Source organism: Oryctolagus cuniculus, chromosome X, assembly GCF_051225735.1.
Source record: "Oryctolagus cuniculus isolate XC-2025 breed Fujian yellow rabbit chromosome X, ASM5122573v1, whole genome shotgun sequence".
Lineage (NCBI taxonomy): Eukaryota > Metazoa > Chordata > Mammalia > Lagomorpha > Leporidae > Oryctolagus > Oryctolagus cuniculus.
This window is the reverse complement of record NC_142888.1, coordinates 85648120-85668995: the sequence shown is the minus strand read 5'-3', so window position 1 is coordinate 85668995 and position 20876 is coordinate 85648120. Positions and strand designations below refer to the sequence as shown.

Here is a 20876-nt window from a genome sequence, read left to right as displayed (position 1 = left end):
ATTTCACTTAACATAATGACCTCCTCTTCCATCCATGCTGTTGCAAATGGCAAGATTTCATACTTCTTCATGAATAGTATTCCATTGTGTATATGTTTCACATTTTCTTTATCTATTCATCAGTGCATAGACACTTAAGTAGTTTCCATTTCTTGGCTATTGTGAATAGGACTGCAGTAAACGTAAGAGTTCAGATGTTTCTTTGACAGGCTGATTTCATTTCCCTTGGATATATACCCAGGAGTGGGATAGCTGAATCATATGGTTGTTTTATTTTTAGTTTTTTGAGGATTCTTGAGGATTCTTCATACCTTTTTTTCACAATGGTTGTATTTACATTCCCACCAACCATGTACAGGGGTTCCCTTTTCTCTACATCTGTGCCATCACTTGTTATCTTTTATCTTTTTGATAATAGACAATCTAACTGAAGAGTATTGATTAAGTATGGTTTTTAAAAACAGCTAAAAAAAAAACCCTCCAATCAGACAGTCTCTCTTTAAAGACAGACAGAGAGAGAGAGAGAGAGAGAGGTGTTCCATCCACTGATTCACTCCCCAGATGGCCGCAACAGCCGGAGTTGCGCCAATCCAAAGCCAGGAGCTAGGAGCTTCTTCTGGGTCTCCCACATAGATGCAGGGGCTCAAGGACATGGGCCATCTTCTACTGCTTTCCCAGGTCATAGTAGAGAGCTGGATGGGAAGTAGAGCAGCCAGGACTCAAACCGGCACCCATATGGGATGCCAGCACTGCAGACAGCGGCTTTACCTGCTATGCCACATTGCTGGCCCCTCTGACAATCTCTTAATGAGTGAGTGTTATTTATATGTATTGTGACTAGTCATACAACTGAACTTTTTAAAAATGATTATTTATTTGAAAGAGTTACAGAGACGGGGTGTGGGGAGGGAAAGAAGAGGGAGAGAGAGATCTTCCATCCTCTGGTTCATTCCCCAAATAGCCACAACAGCCAGGATTGGGCCAGACTGAAGCCAGGAGCCAGGAGCTTCACCCAGGTCTCTCATGTGGGTGTCAGGGGCCAAAGCACTTGGGCCATCTTCTGCTACTTTTTGCAGACCATTAGCAGGGAGCTTGTTCAGAAGTGGAGCAGCCGGGACACAAATCAGCACCCATATGAAATGCTGGCATCACAGACCATGGCTTTACCCACTATGCCACAATGAACATATGCCCCACAACTGAACATATTTTTCATCCTTCTTTGTATTTCTTCAAGTTCTATGTATGTTTTATCTCTTTTTTTTTTGGTTTGTTTAGATTGATGAAATTGACTTTATTTCCTTAATTTTCCCCCAGACTTGAAAGTTATATATTCTAATTATATTAGTGTTGCATGAGTTCTCTCAAATTCTTTTAACATCCAGACTTAAATTAGTGCTTTTCCTAATAAAGCCTGAAGTTGTCCATATTTTCTTTTTTTAATAAACACAGCCTTGGCCCATTTTAGCTTTCCTGTGTATATCACTGCTATATTTTAAAAAATGGAAAACAAGGGCATACTCCATATCTGTGGGCCTTGTGTTACTCAGCCATCCTCTATTCCTCTTATCCACACAGCCCAACCATAGGAAACTAAAGTTCATAAAAGTACAGCTTTGTTGAGCCCAGCTTACAGTTCTGTCTTGGGTGACTCAATGTAAGCAAACTTACTCGAAGAAAGAAATGCCAAGTACTAGATGGTAAGGGGCTTCTGTAGAAAACCTGGTAGGCCAAAAGAAATCATGATAGCTCACTTGAACAAGCTACTAGATGGGCCAGGCTGTGGTGTAGCGGGTAAGTGCCACCTGCAGTGCCAGCATCCCATATGGATGCTGGTTTGCCTCTTGGCTGCCCCACTTCCAAAGCAACAGAAGATGGCCCAACTGCTTGGGCCCCTGCACCCACGTGGGAGACCCAGATGAAGCTCCTGGCTCCTGGATCGAGCCTGGCCCAGCCATGGTTGATGCAGCCATTTGGAGAGTGAACAAGTGGATGGAATCAATCTCTCTCTCTCTCTTTCTCTCTCTCTCTCTCTCACTCTGCCTTTCAAATAAATAAATCTTTAACAAAAAAGTGCTACTGCAATAGGGCAAATGTTCTCTGCCTGCTAATCCAATCTTAAATGAGTTTACTGAGTTATCTAAGTGGCTGGAGAGGAAGAAAAACAATTCAGTGAGTGCTGCTGCCCTATAAGATTGTTCTGGTCACTTAAATGCATTGGAGCCTCAGTTTCTCTACTTCTAAAATTCTGGTGGTTTCATTAAGCGAGTAACTAAAATATCTTTTAAAAAATAAGTTTAAGAGTGGACATTTAGCCTAGCAGTTAAGATGTTCATGTCCCATATCAGAGTGTCTGGGCTCAACTCCTGGTTCTGGCTCCTGACTCAAGCTTCCTGCTAATGCAGACCCCAGGAAGTAGCAATAACAGCTCAAGTAATCGGGTTCCTGCCTCCCAAGTGGGATACTTGGATTAATATGTATTCCCAGCTCCTAGCTCCAGCCCTAGCCATTGCAAGCATTTGAAGAATGAACCAGCTGATGAGAGTGCTATCACTGTCTCTCTGCCTTTAAAATAAATAAGTAATTTTAAAAATAAGTTCACAATGTAAATCTCCTCATATAATCCTTTGTCTAATTTAATTTAATGTATGGAGCTATGAGAAAGCTTTCCAGTATAATTCTGGGGTTATCCTCACCGTCAATAATGGTTCAGCAAATCAAGGATAATAATGTAGCATTTTCAGCTGGCCCAGAGAGTGAACATAAATTGGATTTCAAATTACAATTCAAAAAAAGTACTATGCCACTAGATCATTTATCAGCATTCAAATTATCTGCTCTGTATACTGCCTACCACCACCTACTGATCCTGAAAATGGTCTGGGGATAGGAAACCTTAACTAGAAATCAATAAATGATGGTAAGTCATTTCAAGACACACCACTTCACCACTCAAGTTCTTGAATCTCTTGTGTAATACAAAGGAGGAAAGAGAGAGAAACACTTATTAAATCTGAAATCCCTCATCTGTAATCACCTAATAACAAATAAAAGATGTATTCCGATTTCCAATCTATAGCTGAGGAAACTGTGGCTCTGAGACGCTAAATAACTTTCCCAAGGTAAAACAACTAGAAAGTAAAGGAACTGGACATAATACTGCTATTTTAATATTAGCTTAAGCAGCACATCATTAGAAAAATAAATCTGCCATGTTTCAAAAGGCAGAAATAAGATGAGTTCAAGCCTGGGTACCTACTATGAGCCATTTCAGCATAAATGTTTGGGGACCACTGTCTCATAAAGTATAAATGAATTTGGGGGGTCATTCACACTACTATTACCCCACATTACTTTGAGAAATGACTGTCAAAAAGTGACTAACATATAAGCTCAGCCACATAATTATTAAAAATTGTTCCTACTTTCTTGGAAGCAAATAAACTATTCTTCCTTTGTGGCAACATTTCCTCTAAATTGCCTATTACTTGACAACCATCAAGTTCCACCAATGCACCCCACCTTCTTAAGAACATCATGACTAAGTGAGCTGGCCTGAAAACTGATGCAATGTGATTAGTCATGTTTTAAAAACATTCTTATAAATAGCAATTTCTGACAATACATATGATTCTTCAATATATTGTTAATTGGAGAGGCAGAGAACCATACGAAAAGTCCAAGCTCACAAGAAATCCCTTGTCCCACATAGACATAAAGCCTTCTCAAAAAAGTACTGAAGATGAAAGTAGAAAAATCTAAATCTCAAAGCACAGTAAGGATTTTAGTTACACTGATAGTTAGTTGCCAACTCAGGAAGTAGAAACTGAGTTACTACTGTTTTTATTCTAAATTTTTGAGTCCCCAGAGAGAAATGGATGAAGAAGGATAAAATTAACACAGGCATTTTGGAGAAAACAAGGAAGGATCAGATGTCTAATGGTGATAATTTTATTTCATGCCAAAACAAAATATACGGCTTCTGAAAATGGTGCATTGGCTTTAAGTTCTTATTATCTTAAGTAGTAAAATTTAATGATGATCTTTCACACAAAGTCCTTTTCCCCCTTCATACTATAAAATCTCAAAGCCAACAAATCAGAATCTAATTTTAAGAACGAGAAAATGAATTTTTTTAAATCACAAAATTAGGACTTCTCCAAATATTAGAAGTGTGATATTTTAGAAGAATATAAATTGCCATGAAGCAGATCTCATTTTCAGTGAATGACTTCACAATAACAAAATTGGAAAAGGACAGACAAAAATTGAGACCAAGGAGGAGGATGGAAGAAGGCCTCAAAAGAGGGAGAATATTGGGGTGGCATTTGGCATAGCAGTTAATCCATCTCTTAGGATAGCTACATCCCATACTTGGATGCTTAGGTTTGTGACCCATCACTGCCTGTGACTCCAGCTTCCTGCTAATGCACACACCCTGGGAGGCAGCAAAGGGGAATGAAATTATGTCTTTGCAAGAATTAAAGGAAAGAAAGGAAGGAAGGAGAGGGGTTGAGGGAGAAAGAGAGGAGAACTCTTCCCAGGAAATACATGAAATCTGTTTTAAAAGAGAAAAAAAGAGAGGGAGAACCTTAGGATAGCATTTGACACAGCTCTTAAACAGTTTCCTAGGATGACCAAATTCCCACACTAGGTGCCTAGGTTTGTGACCCATCACTGCTTGTGACTTCAGCTTCCTGCTAATATACATCCTGGGTGATGACTCAAGTACTTGGGTCCCTGCTACCCATGTGGAGACCTGGCTTGAGTTCTGGACTCCTGGCTTGGGTCCAGCCCAACCCCAGCTGTTAGAATATTGTTGCAAGTATTTGGTGAGTGAACCAAAGGATAGGAGATCTCTCTATATCTCTGTCTATCTCTGAATGTCTCTCTGCTTTTGAAATAAATGAAATTTAATTTTTTAAGAAATTCAATATGACAGAGAGAGAGAGAATGAATTCTGGAGAGCTAAAAAGCACCTAAGCTATGTTTGTAGAAGGGGTGGTGGTGGTGGTTTTCAAGGAAGGAGGGGCATGGGGAACACAGAGACTCAGTAAGATCCATGGCTGTGGAAACAGGGTGGGAGGGATGGGTCTTAAAAGAAGGCAGGGTGCAATGAAGAACAGGGAGTATTGACGGTTGGGGGTGGGGTGGGGAGAAAGGGAGAAGAGTAGAACACTTGAGAAAGCTAGTCAAGGAAACAAAGGACAAGTGATCACAAATGCAAAAAACAACCTCAAAAGTATACCCATATTTAGAAGATTCTTCTCCAAAACTTTGTAGAGCAAAATATAGAAAGACACTGGAGAATTCTGAAGCATGGTATTCATAAAATACCTTTCATAAGCATGTGAATAATAAAAGTTGTCATTTAAAGATCTCAAAAACTATCATTTTGGGAGGAAAAATAGATCTGGTTAATACAATTAAAGTTTATTTTTTTGAATAAATCTTCACTTGTTTCACAGTCTCACTCCACAAAGAATAAGGCAATCAAGCATACACTTTTGAAAAACAAGCATAATTCTTGGTTGTATTTTCTTATAAAATATACATGACATAAAACCATTTTAGCCACTTGTAAGTTTACACTTCATTGGCACTAAGCACATTCACAATGTTGCTCAAACATCACCACTACCTATATACAAAGCTTTTCAATTATCCCAAAAGAAAACCCACTACTATTTTCTTTTTAAAAAAACTATTTTTATTTAAAACTTTTTTAACCAGACATATAAAATTTTTATGGGGTACTACTATGTGATGTTTCAATACATGTATACATTATGTAATTCCAATCGGGGTAAATCTCCTCAAACATAATATTTCTTTATGGTGTAATCATTGACTACTAAATCCCCATTCTGGGTAACCCCTAACTTATACAGTCTCCATGAATTTCCTTATTCTAGGTAATCCAATTAAATGGAATCATACAATATTTGTATGATTTACCTGAATATCTAAATACTTGAAATATCCCAAATGTACAGCAACAATAGGAGAATGGAGATTTTTAAAAGTGCTATAGTCACACAACAGAATACTACGCAACAATAAAACCTTACATTTAAAAATCTCAAAGGCACTGTTGACTAAATCAATCTGCAGAAGAGTTAAGTACACTATATCATTGATGTAAAAGTTATTGCCACATTTCAGTGTAATTGCAGACACAGATGGGAGTGTGTGTGTGTGTGTGTGTGTGTATATGTATAAATTTGGAAAAGCAAATACTTCAGGGATGAAAAGGAAAAGAAACTGTGGAGGGGTACAAAGAAGTAACTATGCTTCAGTTCTTTTAAAGCAGTATCTAAGAAAATGTGCCAAAGTTTTAACAATTATTAAATATGTGGTGGGTTCTGGGATATTGTATATAATAGTCTGTACTTTTCTGTTTGAAATATTTCATAATTTTAAAAAGGACTACTGAGTGTTTTAAAATGACAGAAAATAAGACTATGTATATGCCAAAGAGTGAGATGTACTGATACAGGTCAATTACAGCTTTTATTATTCAAGTCAACTTAATTGGCTCCTTTATAAAAATTTTTTAATTACAAATTAATTCCCACTCATATACCCTTTGAAAAAGATCTTTATAAAGAAAGCTAGTCAGTGTGTCACTAAAGTACTTCAATCTGCTTCAACCTGCCATGATTCATGTATATATATATGATTTATTATTTGAAAATATATATGATTTATTTATTTGAAAATCAGAGTTACAAAGAAAGAGAGAGAAAGACAAGAGAGAGATAGAGGTCTTCTATTTGCTGGTTCACTCCCCAAGTGGCAGCAACAGCAAGGACTGAGCCAGAACAAAGCCAGGAGCCAGAAGCTCCATCTGGGTCTCCCACATGGGTGGCAGAGGCCCAAACATGTGGGTCATCTTCCATTACCTTTCCCAGGACATTAGCAGGGAGCTGGATTGGAAGTGGAACAGTTGGAACACGAACTACCACCCATGTGGGATGTTGGTGTCACAGGTGGCGGCTTTACCTGCTATACCACAACACCAGACTCCATGATTCATATATATTTTTTAAAGATTTATTTATTTATGGGCTGGCCCAATTCATATGTTTTTATTTTTTTAATATTTAATTCATTTATTTGAAAGACAGAGTTACAGAGAGAGGTAGAGAATAATGATATCAAATAAAAACAACAAAAATATATACAGATCACATTCATGTAAGGGTATGAATACATATAGACAAATACAGAAGGAGAACAGAACTATTATGGTAGTGGAATTGAGTGAAATTTGTCATCTTTAATTCCTTTCAATGCTGGTTTAAATAAATTAACCAGTATTTAAAGCAGCTACTCTATACATTATAAAAGAATTAGCTAAACTATACCCTTTTTATAGCTATAAATGCACAGAAACATTTAGGTTTTTTTTTTTTATCTTTTAGGTCTCTAAAAGTTTATTACTTTAAAACCAAACTCAAATTCCAAAAAGTCAAATTCAGTTGGGATAGGCAAGTCAGGGAAGTTCTTTTCCTGTTTCAATTTCTGCCTCTAGATTCCACCTGCTGTCAAGGAAGAATAAACAAAAATATTAGACTTAAATGAGTTCTATTCTGAGATCTACTTAGACAGTATGACTCTGAAAAATTACTGAATCTTTCAAATCCTTACTCTCCTCAACCTCCAAGTTTTTATATTTAAAAAAAAAACCTCCATGAAACCAAGTGCTTAGGAGCCGGCACTGTGGTACAGTGGGTTAAAGGCCCAGGCTGAAGTACTAGCATCCCATATGGGCACAGGTTCGAGTCCTGGCTGCTCCACTTCCAGTCCAGCTCTCTGCTACGGCTTGGGAAAGCAGTAGAAATGGCCCAAATCCTTGGGCCCTGCACCCACGTGGGAGACCTGGAGGAGGCTCCTGGCTCCTGGCTTTGGATTGGCTCAACTCCAGCTGTTATGGGCCATTTGGGGAGTGAACTAGTGGATGGAAGATCTCTCTCCCTCTCTCTCTGTCTACCTCTCTCTGTAACTCTGTCAAATAAATGAAATAAATCGTTAAAAAAAAAAAAAGAAACCAAGTGCTTAAAGACTCATCTCAGATCCTGTACCCATGTCTACCTCACTATTTCCTTAACCCTAAAAAGTGTTTAGCATTAGACCACCTTGCCAAGGGCAGGTCAAACCTTGAAAATGTGAATATATCCCTAAAGATATATTTGTTCCACAAGAAGAAAACTAAGATTTACTGAACACCTGTGCATCTTGAACTGTACCTAGTATTTTATATATGCTATATCACATACCTTCCCAAGTCCACCACATACCCACAGGGACAATTTCTGGAGTAAGCCAATGCAATCACATTTTTAATAAATTCTCTAAGTATACACACAAATTTGAAAATCAAAGTTCTAAGGTCACTGTCTTGCAAACTGCAAATGCTAATTTATTATTGGGGTGTAGTCTACATTTTAAAAATACATAATGAAAAGTAACAGAGCACATTAAATGCAGTAAGTACTATTTCTGCAAAACATTTGTCAGTTATATGTGTATATTGTGTATATGTGTACTGGGTCACAATCTAAAACTTATTTCTTAGCATAACTAACAGCTAAAAGGTCTGAAAAACACTGGCTGGACATTGCAGATCTAGAATAACACAATAAGGCAGAATAAAAAACAAAAGAGCTTAGCAAGGCAACAACATAACATATATAGGGGATCTTCAAAAAGTTCATGGAAATGGAATGAAAATATAAATGTATGGTGGGCATCTGGCCTAGCAGTTAAGATTCTGGTTAAGGCATCAGTGTTCTATAATGGAGTACTTGGGTCTGAGTCCAGGCTCCAAGTCCCAATCCCAACTTCCTGACAGTGTGAACCCTGGGAGGTAGCAGGTGATGACTCAAGTAGTTGGGTTCCTGCCACCTTAGGTGAGAGACCTGGATTGAGTTCCCAGCTCCCATCTGCAGTTAGGCCACATTCTGGCCATTACAGGCATTTGGAAAGTGAAGAAGCAGACGGTTCAGTATTTCTCTAACTCCCCTCTCTCTCATTAAAAAAAAAAAAGTGTATTTGGGGGCAAACAAATTTTTAAATCCATGCATGTTTTTTCATAATATGAATTATCCATGAACATTTTGAATACCCCTCCTGTGCATGATTTCAATTTTTTTGCACCTTATTTTTTAATTCCACTTTTCACGATTACCTAGAGAATCAAAATTCAAGCCATCTAAACTCTAATTATCCAAAGTAATAAGGAGAATTATGGTCAAGATAATTTACCCAAAAAGCCAGTAACTTAAATATTCTATCCCCAGTTTCTTGTTCCCCACGGATATCACACAGACTGGACAAACTACTGAAACTTCACCATGTCCTTTGCCAGATGGAGTGAAAGTTAAGAAAAGCATAGTAGCAGAAAAAAAGGGAAGCAGTTTAGCTCATTTATAATCTAATTCCAGTCCCTGGCTACCTGAAAGATATTCGTCATTGAGGCCATCCTATCTCTTCTTACAACACTCACACAGTAATGTGCCGCCCAACGATTGATAACAAATAATCCAAATCAGTGTGTATAACCAGTTTCAATATTCCAAATATTTATTACGCCATCCCTCCATCCCCTTTTATGTAAAAACCATAGGGGCCAGCGCTGCAGCATTGGGGGTTATGATTCTGTCTGAGAGGCCAGCATCCCATATGGGCACCAGTTAGACTTCCGGGTGTCCCACTCCTGACCCAGCTCCCTGCTAATGTGCCTGGGAAGGCAGCAGAGAATGGGCGCAAGTACTTGGGAGACCCGGATGAAGAAGCTCCTGGCTTCACTCTGGGGGAGTGAACCAACTGATGGAACATCTCTCTCTGTCTGTAACTCGGCCTTCCAAGTAAATAAATAAATCTTTTTTTCAAAAAAGGGTTTAAAACCAAACCATGTAACTCACTGTAAAGTAGAGTCACAATTCAAGCCCTAGGTGCTGACGCCCGGCCCCGCAGTCTGTGAGGAGCGATTCGGTGTGCCTGCCTTTCTGCACTCCGAGGCAGGAAAGGCAGGACATCTGGCCCCACGATTTCACCAGAGGTGGGAGTCACGCAGAGCTCCAACCCACGTCCCACACGGGCCTCGCGAGGCTGCCCCACGGCGGGGGAGGGGCTCCAGCGGGAAGGCTTGCACACAGCAAAGAATCAAAAGCGTGATGCATCCCCCACCCCCACATACACAGGCACACAGGCTGAGCCAAGATGGAAGGACAGCTCGTGTCCGTGTTACGGGTGAGGCAGGGTGGTGAAGGGGAAAAGGGGGCGTGGGGAGCCCCTACAGCTCGGTAGCAAATCCTAAAACCCTGGCCCACCGCCTCTACTCTTCAGCCCCCAGCGCTCCAGATCCGCTAGAGATAGACTCCTCAGATATGGAATTCACGAGTGGAAAAAGCGTAATGGAGAGGGAAGCCCTCAGACGACCAGGGCAAGCGAAACCCCTGCAAAGTTACCTTGGTGGCAGCCGCCGCCGCTTTCTGTCCCGGCCCAAAGTAAAGCGGCAGGCCTCTGAGACCGCCTAACTGCCAGAGGGTCGGGCCTCCAGCCGGAAAGAACCGGTCTCTTCAGAAAACAGGACACCGTCGGAAAGAAGCGAACCTCCACAGAGGATGAAATGGGGTCGACCTAGTTCACTAGAAAGGGCGGACACTGACCCCGACCGGGACGCGCTCTGATTGGTGGAATCTGCTGTTGCCGCAAAAGAGACTCTTCTGTGATTGGCTAGCAAAGTCAAGCGGGAACCCAGGAGGTGGGTGGGGTGGGCCGGGAGAAAAAAGTTGTTGCCCAGGCAACAGAGAGACGCGGCGCTCTTCTGGTTCTCCTCAGTCTATTTTCGGAGCCTCGCCGGCGACTGAAAAACTGACGGAGGTGAGGAGGCTCGAACCACAGGAGGGGAAAAACAGGGTCCTCAGATGCCGTGGCTAGTAGAGAACCTGGGAAAACTCTAGATACAACTCTGAGAGCCACAAGTTAACACAAAGATAGAAGAGACCGTTTTTTCTAAAATCCCTCTGCCTTAAACACTAGAAGCTGGACGCCGCTTATTTAACAAAATCCGGTCTCTTCGAGAAGTGAGAGGAAAATGGGGCAGTTGCGGTGTACAAGGGTTGGATACGACTGTAAACTATGGTTCCTTTTAGTAGATTTGGGTGTTCCAAGTTGGAGCAGTCACTATCCCTCCTGTCTCACCATGTAGTTGTATCCTGGATCAGCATACCTTGGTTAGGATATATTTTGGGGTGGGGTGGGGTGTAGTAGCACTGTTCAGACGGAAAAAAAAAAGGACTGTTGCCCTCCCCTTATGAAAAATGTCCCATGTGCAAAAAATGTCCCGCTGTGGCGTGAAGGTTCTAACGGACTTCATTATTTCTGCTGGGGGATGGGAAGCAGAGCTGCGCATAGTAGGCCAGAGCATAGTGTACAAAGACTACTCGGACCTGCCAAACCTACCAGCCAGAGGAGGGCAAGAAGAGATAGAAGGAGGTTGTATAATGAGTACTAAAACGCAGACCTAACAAGTTTTTGCATTGAACAGCCAAGTGCGATGACCATAATTCACAACAGTGTTCTAAAGAGGACCTGGGAGGTTTTGAACAGAAAAGATAAGGAAATTGATATGCTAGCTGTCTGATTTGACCAGTTTATGCTGTGTGTGTGTATTGAAATATTGTACTATAGAACATAAAAATGTACAAGTATTAGGTGTTAAACCATAAATTGTTTTAAAATAAGACAATTTATTTAAAAAAAAAAAGTTTCTACTCACCAAAGGTTGATTGCGAGGATAAATATGAGGATACTTAAAAATATTCTATGTTCTGGGCCGGTGCTGTGGCATAGCGGGTAAAGCCGCCACCTGCAGCGCCGACATCCCAAATGGATGTTGGTTCAAGTCCCAGATGTTCTACTTACTATCCAGCTTCCATTTGCTCGTTCATTCTTCAAATGGTCACAACGGCAGGAACTGGGCCAGTCTGAAGCCAGGAGCCAGGAACTTCTTCCAGGTGTCCCACATGGGTGCAGTGACCCAAGTACCTGCTGGTTCACTCCCCAAATAGTCAAAATGGCCAGAGCGGGGGCAATCCAAAGCTGGGAGTCAGGAGCTTCTTCCGGGTCTCCCACGCGGGTACAGGGGCCCAAGGACTTGGGCCATCCTTTACTACTTTCTTAGGCCATAGCAGGGAGCTGGATAGGAACTGGAGCAGCTGGTACTCAAACCTGTGTCCATGTGGGATGCCAGCGCCACAGGTGAATGTTTAACCTATACACCACAGCGCTGTCCAGGGATTTCAACTTTTTTTCACCAAAATAAATTTATCATTTTTAAAAAGATTTTATTTATTTTATTTGAGAGGTAGAGTTACAAACAGTGAGAGGAAGAGACAGAGAGAACGGTTTTTCCTTCCGTTGGTTCACTCTTCAGATGGCCACAACAGCCGGAGCTATGCCGATCCGAAGCCAGGAGCCAGGAGCTTCTTCCGGGTCTTCCACACAGGTGTAGGGGCCCATGGACTTGGGCCACCTTCTACTGCTTTCCCAGGCCATAGCAGAGAGCTGGACTGGAAGTGGAGCAGCCAGAACTAGAACCAGCACCCATATGAGATGCGGACACCACAGGCGGAGGATTAACCTACTGTGCCACAGCGCCGGCCCCAAATTTATCATTTAAATTCATTTTGCAAGAACAGTTTAAAGTATCCTCTTGTTATGTGTCGTTTGACCATCTGATCAGAGTTTCATTACGTTTGACCAGAGAAATAGGAATCATTTCTGTTTTATTAAGAATTGTTGTGGTAAGGATCCATAAGAGACTATTTCCTGAAAAAATGAAGAAAAGAAACATATAGAGGAGAAAATTTCAAAGTACTGAAAGAAAACTCAGCATCTCAACTCCTTTTCAGATAGAGATGAAATATGAGTCTGAGAGGAACAAGGACAAAATGATTCACAATTGTATTGTTTGTCTGAAATGCTGTACTATACAGCTTTTGATAATTCAAGTTATAGAGAAACTAAGGATTTGCTTATCCATAGAAAAGCTCACTTTTCAGAAAGGATTGGGATGGATTCCTTAGGAGTAAATGGCTAAAATAACAAGCAGAGGAAATAGTAAATTGGAACAAGCTCATATCTTGACATTTTGTTTCATGAAAAATCTCAAGTACTTTCAAAAATATCTTCCATTAAATATATTTAAGTTTATAATGAAAATTCTAAGTCTATATTTATTTGTGAGTTGTCATATTTGATGGCAGAATGAAAATAATCTACACTTGGTGTTGTAAAGACACTGAAAATGAATGATTTTTAATACAGAATCATTAATTGCTATAGCTATCAAAAATGTAAAAAAAAAAAAAAAAAAAAAAACAGGGGCCAATGCTGTAGCTTAGCAGGCTAATCCTCCACCCAGCTACAGCATCCCATATGGGTGCCAGTTCATGTCCCTGCTGCTCCTCTTCCAAACCAGCTCTCTGCTATGGCCTGGGAAAGCAGTAGAAGATGGCCCCAGTGATTGGACCCCTGCACCCACGTAGGAGACCTGGGAGAAGCTCCTGGCTCCTGGTTTCAGATAAGCCCAGCTCCAACCATTGCGGCCATTTGGGGAGTGAACCAGCATATGGAAGACCTTTCTCTGAAGAAAACCTTTTTCAAAAATGTAAAAAATAGGAGAGTCAGCGCCGCGGCTCACTAGGCTAATCCTCCGCCTAGCAGCAACGGCACACTAGGTTCTAGTCCCAGTCGGGGCGCCGGATTCTGTCCCGGTTGCCCCTCTTCCAGGCCAGCTCTCTGCTGTGGCTCGGGAGTGCAGTGGAGGATGGCCCAGTGCTTGGGCCCTGCACCCGCATGGGAGACCAGGATAAGCACCTGGCTCCTGGCTCCTGGCTCCTGGCTCCTGGCTTCGGATAGGCGCGGTGCGCCGGCTACAGCGCGCCGGCCATGGCGGCCATTGGAGGGTGAACCAATGGCAAAAGGAAGACCTTTCTCTCTCTCTCTCTCTCTCTCTCTCTCTCTCACTGTCCACTCTGCCTGTAAAAAAAAAATGTAAAAAATAGGGGCCAGTGCTGTGGTGCAGCAGGTTAATGCCCTGGCCCTGAATCGCCAGCATCTCATATGGAGGCCAGTTCTAGTCCCGGCTGCTCCATTTCCGATCCAGCTCTCTGTTATGGTCTGGGAAAGCAGTAAAAGATGGCCCAAGTCCTTTGGCCCCTTCACCCATGTGGGAAACCCAGAAGAAGCTCCTAGCTCCCGGCTTGGGATTGGCGCAGCTCCAGCCATTGCTGCCAACTGGGGAGTAGACCATCGGATAGAAGATCTCTCGCTCTCTCTCTCTCTCTCTGCCTCTCCTCTTCTCTCTGTGTGTAACTCTGACTTTCAAATAAATGAATAAATCCTTTTTTAAAAATGTAAAAAATAAAACCATTTGGGGCCGGCACTGTGGTGTAGCAGGTTAGGCCACTGCCTGCAGTGCCGGCATCCCATATGGGAGCCAGTTCAAATCCCAGCTGCTCCACTTCCAATCCAACTCCTTACTAATATGCCTGGGAAAGCAGCATAAGATGGCCCAATTGCTTAGGCCCCTGCATCCATGTGGGAGACCCAGATGGAGCTCCTGGCTCCTGGCTTTGGCCTGGCCCAACCCCAGCCTTTGTGGCCATCTGGGGAGTGAACCAGCAGATGGAAGATCTCTCTCTGTCTCTACCTCTCTCTCTCTCTCTCTCTGTAACTCCACCTTTCAGATAAATAAATAAATATTAAAAAAAATTAGCCAGTATATCATAATTTAATTCAGACAGAGATAATGTTTACTTTTGTATTCCTGGAAAAATGTCAATGCAGGGATTGCTAAATGAGGCACCATATACATACAAATACATATACATATATACATATGCAGTTGAATTAATAAAATACCATTTTTATTTATTATATTTGTTTTATTTATTTTAAAGGCAAAGTGGGAGGGAGGGTGGGAGGGAGAATCTTCCATGTTCTGATTCATCCCCAAACAGCTGCAATGGTCAAGGCTAGGCCATAGCTGGATGTCTCTCACCTGGATGGCAGGGGCCCAAGCACCTGAATCATCTTCCACTGTTTTCCCTGGTATGTTAACAGGGAGCTGGATCTGAAGCAGAGCAGCTAGGACTCAAACCAATGCTTCTGATATGGGATGCCAATGTCACAGTCAGTGGCTTAACCTGCTCTGCCACAAAGCAAGCCCCATTTCTTTTTGAATAGTCGATAATTCAGAGTTTTCACTAATTTGTCCTAGACTTTTCTCCAATTGGTTAATGTCAAAGAGCAATCCATGTTGATATTGTAGATAGAGGAAAATAAATTTGAAAGCATGACCGCAGCTTCACAACTGGAGTGTGCCTTGATCCCAAGATTCCTGATATTGCTTCAGTGCAATAGACCTGGAGCCATCCTGGTTGAAGTTTTTTAGTCCCTGACTGGCTCCAGTGTTTTGGTAATGAGCTGGTTCTGGATCATCTGTTGCTTTAGCTCATTATGGCTAGTACTAAGATAGATTCTTTAATCACACCTCTATCTGTAAAGATCCTAAAGGTTCGTATTGATGGGGGAAAGTCAAAGGCTCTGTCTGGGAAATGCTGCCATTGGCATTGGCCTAGCAAAAGAAAGTGAGGGAAAGAAAAACAAAGGGACCAGAAATTTTACTTTCTAAAAAAACAAATCTCAAACAAAAGACTTACCCATATATTTTACTTTTACTAAAATTCTTACTTAAATTCCCCTTATTTAAAATTTATTCTTGGTTCATTCGAGTGACAGTAACAGATTCAGACATAGGCAATGTGGCTCCAAAAAAATTTTTTTTAAATCACCATACTATATTACTTAAGTAGTCTATGCAAAAGGAAGAACACACTCCAAGGTACAGAAGCAGGACATCGTAGGCTATACTTAGAGTTCAGTTTTTAACAGAATGCAGAACACATGTAGGATAATAATAGTAGGGAAAGGCAGAAAAATTGGTTGATGATACAGACTGAAGGACTTTAATTGCCAAGCTCAAGATGAATTTAAATGTATATCAAATTTACAAATAAAGCATAGCCCTATAAAAATTAACACTTGATAGCTGATAAAAAGGCATCTTGATTGAGTTTTTTTTTTTTTTACTTATTTGACAGGTAGAGTTAGACAGTGAGAGAGAGAGAGACAGAGAGAAAGGTCTTCCTTCCGTTGGTTCACTCCCCAAATGGCCGCAACGGCCGGCGCTGGGCTGATCTGAAGCCAGGAGCCAGGTGCTTCTTCCTGGTCTCCCATATGGGTGCAGGGGCCCAAGCACTTAGGCCATCCTCCACTATCCTCCCGGGCCACAGCAGAGAGCTGGACTGGAAGAGGAGCAACCAGGACTAGAACCCGGCACCAATATGGGATGCCAGCGCCGCAGGCGGAAGATTAACCAAGTGAGCCACAGCGCCGGCCTGATTTAGATTTTTGCAATGATTTGTGTCAAATGAACTTGAATAAATATTCTAATAAAGCTTAAGAAATTAGTATTTTGTTAGAATTCTATTAGTTAGTATTTTGTTAGAGTTAGGTAAATTCTAATAAGCTTAAGAAATTAGTATTTTGTTAGAGTTTCCACTGAATTTAGAAAATTTTTCCTCATTCACATAATCATTTTTTTCTTTCAATACATCAAAAAAATTTGTTTACACTGGATGCACTTTTACTGAGCTTTCTAGTTTGTAGCATGAGGTAAAAGGAGAAATAATTCTGCATAATCAATATTTTACACAGATGTATTAAAATACTTTCAACTTCAGGAATTTATAAGGGATTATGTTTCTAAAAAACTGAGATCAAACAAACAAGTTCTAACTTAACTCTGAATTTTCCAATTAATTTATCCCTTACAATAGTAATTTAACTTTTTGTTTGTTTAACAAATCCCTCGGAATGGCATCCCCTTCAAAGCAGTCACTTTGGGAGGTTAATCTACTGAATTTGAATGATGTTGCTATTGCTCAAATAACTTTTGAAACTACTCTTAGAATCACCAGAGGCTTGTAGCACATTCTTTTGAATGTCCTCAAGAAAGAAAATCTTTTGAAAATAGATATGATATCTATATATGTATATATCTAGAAATCACTTGGAGACAAATCTGATGTGTAGTCAAACTGAATGATACCCGTTTTCTTGATGATACATAAAAAAGGCAATTTTAAAAACAAAGAAAAGTTCTACAATAATTTCAGCATTGATTACATATTTTACATCTGTGCATAGTCTAATAAGGTCACTTTTTTGAAATTTAATCATACCTCACTCAGTGTTCATCAACTGCTGAATGTGTGCTAGCTCTAGTTATTGAAGATGTTCAGTCTATAGATATAGCTTCTCACTGTTCATACTACCCTGCTTCTCACCTAGTGAAAACAAAGGCCAGAGCTCCTTTCCAACTGTTAGGGATTTAGAATTGATCTGCTTTCTTTAAATCCAGTATCTAGTGTACACATTGAACCATAGCCTTCCTTCATAATCTCCACTGTAAGTAACCAGGTGACATGAGAAAGCTGCTTGTTTCCTCTTTTCCAGCTGGATCTTTGAGCCTTGCCCTTTTCTGAATCTTTATCTGGATGCCAACTAATCCATAATCCTCAAGAACTGGACCCTACTTCGATAGCTCTACCTATGGGCCAGGGCCCTACATCACCCTAAATTGACTTCTTTATAATCATGACTATTCAACCTTTCTGCCCTGATGCAGTGTTCATTCCCAAGAACTCTTGCTATTGTGTCCCTGCCAAGCAAATAAGACCACATGAACAGAAATTCTGACTGCTACTTCGTAAACTATATTTGGGTCTTTGGAATACCTTCCTTATTAATTAGCTTTAGTGGCTTCAGTTTATTTTTCCTCTTGTCAGTCTGCCACTGAAGTCATACAAGCCTCGTTAATGATCAGGGGCATAGGTCCTGGAACTATATGCCAAATAATAATATTTTTATATAGCTCTTCATATTTTAGCGTGCTTGCCTACCTAATTTGAGCATTACAATCATTTTGTAAAGTAGGTAATTGCTGATATGATAAAATTTCTGCTATATTTGTTTTTTTAATGTCATTCTTTGAACAATCTCAAAATACTAATTATATAATTGCATCTGATGATATCTGAATGCATCTTTTTCTTTCATTGTCAGAGGTAGAAAATATTTCAATAAACTTTGATTTAAATGTTAGGTATATATTTAATTAACACATAATTAACTAAAATTTTTTAAATATAAACATGAGCCTCTTTAATTTAATATGTGGAAATTATTCATTTTTATAGCAGACTACTAGACCATGTAAGAGAAGATTATTTTATTACCCTTTATTTCACCTGTTCCAATTTAATGAGTTTCCAATGTAATGAGTTTTATCATTAACTTATTCCACACCACTATTAGAAGTGATATTCATGTCCAGAAAAATTAAACTTTTAAAGGGCCAATAATAGCTAACATATGTGGAGTGCTTACTGTGTCCTAGGCATTGTTCCAAGCTCTTTTATGTGTATGAAGTTACTTAATCCTTATAACAATCCTAAGAGATAGACACTATAATTTTTCCCCTTTTATAGGTAAAGAAAATTAGATGTAGAGAGCTTAAATAATGTTCTCAAAGTCACAGAGCTAAGAAGTAAATAATGGATCGAAATCTAAGCAATGTGACTTCAGAGCCCTTACTCTTAACCACTATGAAAAGCCTCCCCTATGCTGGAGGTTCAGGGCAATTTAACATTTTTTTGTACCCTTGACGTCTCCAATAGGTATTAAGACCAGCTTTCTATTTAAAAAAGAAAGTTGAAATAACAGTAAAATATAATAATAAAGCAGAATATTTGTAAAACACCATTTATATGCAGATTGATTGTGACAGGTGACTACTAGCACACATTTGGGATTCTCTTTGTATTACTGTTCTAGGCACAATATAAAAATGTTTGTGGGTCATTTAATAAAAGCACTAAATAAATGTTTCTTGTAAGTTAGTTTTATAAAAATAATATTTTAAAACTATCAGCACAAGTGTAGTAAACATTTCTATGATATTTATGCTGAAATCACTCAAAATGGGCCCAATTCCAGACTTCTTTCAGGTTGTTTAACATATGATACCTCCATGATTTTTAAAGATCCTGAATTTCCTACTTTAATATAACTTCAGAGATTATTTTAAAAGATTGATGTCTAGATGGAAGGATTATTGGTAGCTATAACTTTCTTATTTATGTTTTAATACATTTCCAAAAATATTCACAATAGATAAGAACAGTATCACTGTTACAATCAGAAAAAAATAATCAATGCATTGGGTATGAATGTTCACTAAAGTCAATGAACCAACTCATGATTGTTCACAATTGGCAATATAATACTAGGCATCACCAAGGGTTAATTAAAAATTGAAATAAAGCAGAAGGTACAAGTCTGCCTGGGGCAACAGTATGAAATGAATAAAGATCATGGGGACATAGCCATCAACCAAGATCTTTTTCAGTTCACTAAATGGAATATACAGTCTAACTACCATACATGGAGAGAAAAAAAAAAACATGAAAAGTACATTCCAAAATAATAGTGCTTAATCTAAATGACACTGAAATATACTTTGTTTAGAGATAGGGCTTAAGAATCTGCACTTATAACCAAGACCCCAAGTGATCCTTTAACTGAAACCTGAGAATCACTGTACTACATGCTCAATAAGTGCTTGTTAGATTGACTGTGGAGTTTTAGTATATTGAATGCTTGAGTTTACCTGCTTCCCAGGTTTGTGTGTTAGCAAAATACGTGTATCTTAAGGAGTTTGTGAATATTTTCAATGAAGAATAAGAGACTGTGAAGTGACCTACCCATTGAAGAAAGAAAGTAGGACAATAAAAAAACTTCATGCCTTAAATAAGACAGAAAAGTAAATTATCTCTTTCTGATCTTTTTCTTCAGAATATGGCGGCTGAGGAAACAGAAGCTGAAAAGTTGGAGATGAGAGCTATGGAAGCTGAAAATTTGGAGATGAAAGCTATGGAAGCTGAAAATTTGGAGATGAGAGCTATGGAAGCTGAAAATTTGGAGATGAGAGCTATGGAAGCTGAAAATTTGGAGATGAGAGCTATGGAAGCTGAAAATATGGAGATGAAGGCTATGGAAGCTGAAAATTTGGAGATGAGAGCTATGGAAGCTGAAAATTTGGAGATGAAAACTATAGAACCTGAAAATTTGGAGATGAGAGCTATGGAAGATGAAAATTTGGAGATGAAGGCTATGGAAGCTGAAAATATGGAGATGAAGGCTATGGAAGCTGAAAATTTGGAGATGAAGGCTATGGAAGCTGAAAATATAGAGATGAAAGCTATGGAAGCTGAAAATTTGGAGATGAGAGCTATAGAAGCTGAAAATTTGGAGATGAAAACTATAGAACCTGAAAATTTGGAGATGAGAGCTATGGAAGCTGACAATTTGGAGATGAAAACTATGGAACTTGAATATTTGGAAATGAAAACTATGGAACCTGAAAATTTGAAAATGAAAACTATGGAACCTGAAACTATGGAGATGATTCCTGTCCAAGCCCTCTCCAAGCTAATTTGTCCCGAAGAAGAGGATGATTTTGACTCTGGACAGGTGCTCATATACTTATAGATAAATTTTTTATGTTCAGATGAAGTTGTGGAACTATATTTGAACAGCTTGTTCCCACCTTGCTGGGGAAGCCAGGCTGTGTCATCTGATATGTTCACAGGAGGCTGCAGGGCTGATTATGCATGAGAGTGTAACCTCTAGCACATTTCTAGCAAACATAATTATATTTTTTTCTAAACCACCTG

The 20876-nt window shown here is 39.7% G+C and overlaps 2 protein-coding genes across 6 annotated transcripts in view; one reads left to right on the top strand and one right to left on the bottom strand.

Moving 5' to 3' along the window:
• The window catches only part of NUP62CL (nucleoporin 62 C-terminal like), a 109054-nt gene that overhangs the window by 67100 nt on the left and 21078 nt on the right, over window positions 1-20876 (bottom strand). For 2 of the 5 annotated variants that reach the window (XM_008272849.5, XM_008272851.5), the window contains exon 1: window positions 10476-10699. The exons of 2 other annotated variants lie outside the window; for them this stretch is intronic. The gene's annotated coding sequence lies outside the window, so the exon portion shown is untranslated. Of the gene's footprint in view, window positions 1-10475; window positions 10702-20876 lie in introns of those variants that run through there. One more of the 5 variants, XM_089323956.1, reaches the window with a different exon arrangement.
• Window positions 10794-20876, top strand: part of DNAAF6 (dynein axonemal assembly factor 6) — a 54936-nt gene continuing 44853 nt past the window's right edge. Inside the window, exons 1-2 of the mRNA XM_008272848.5 lie at window positions 10794-10890; window positions 19996-20673. Coding sequence (XP_008271070.2) covers window positions 19999-20673 — 675 coding nt within the window. The 5' untranslated portion in view covers window positions 10794-10890; window positions 19996-19998. The remainder of the gene's footprint in view (window positions 10891-19995; window positions 20674-20876) is intronic.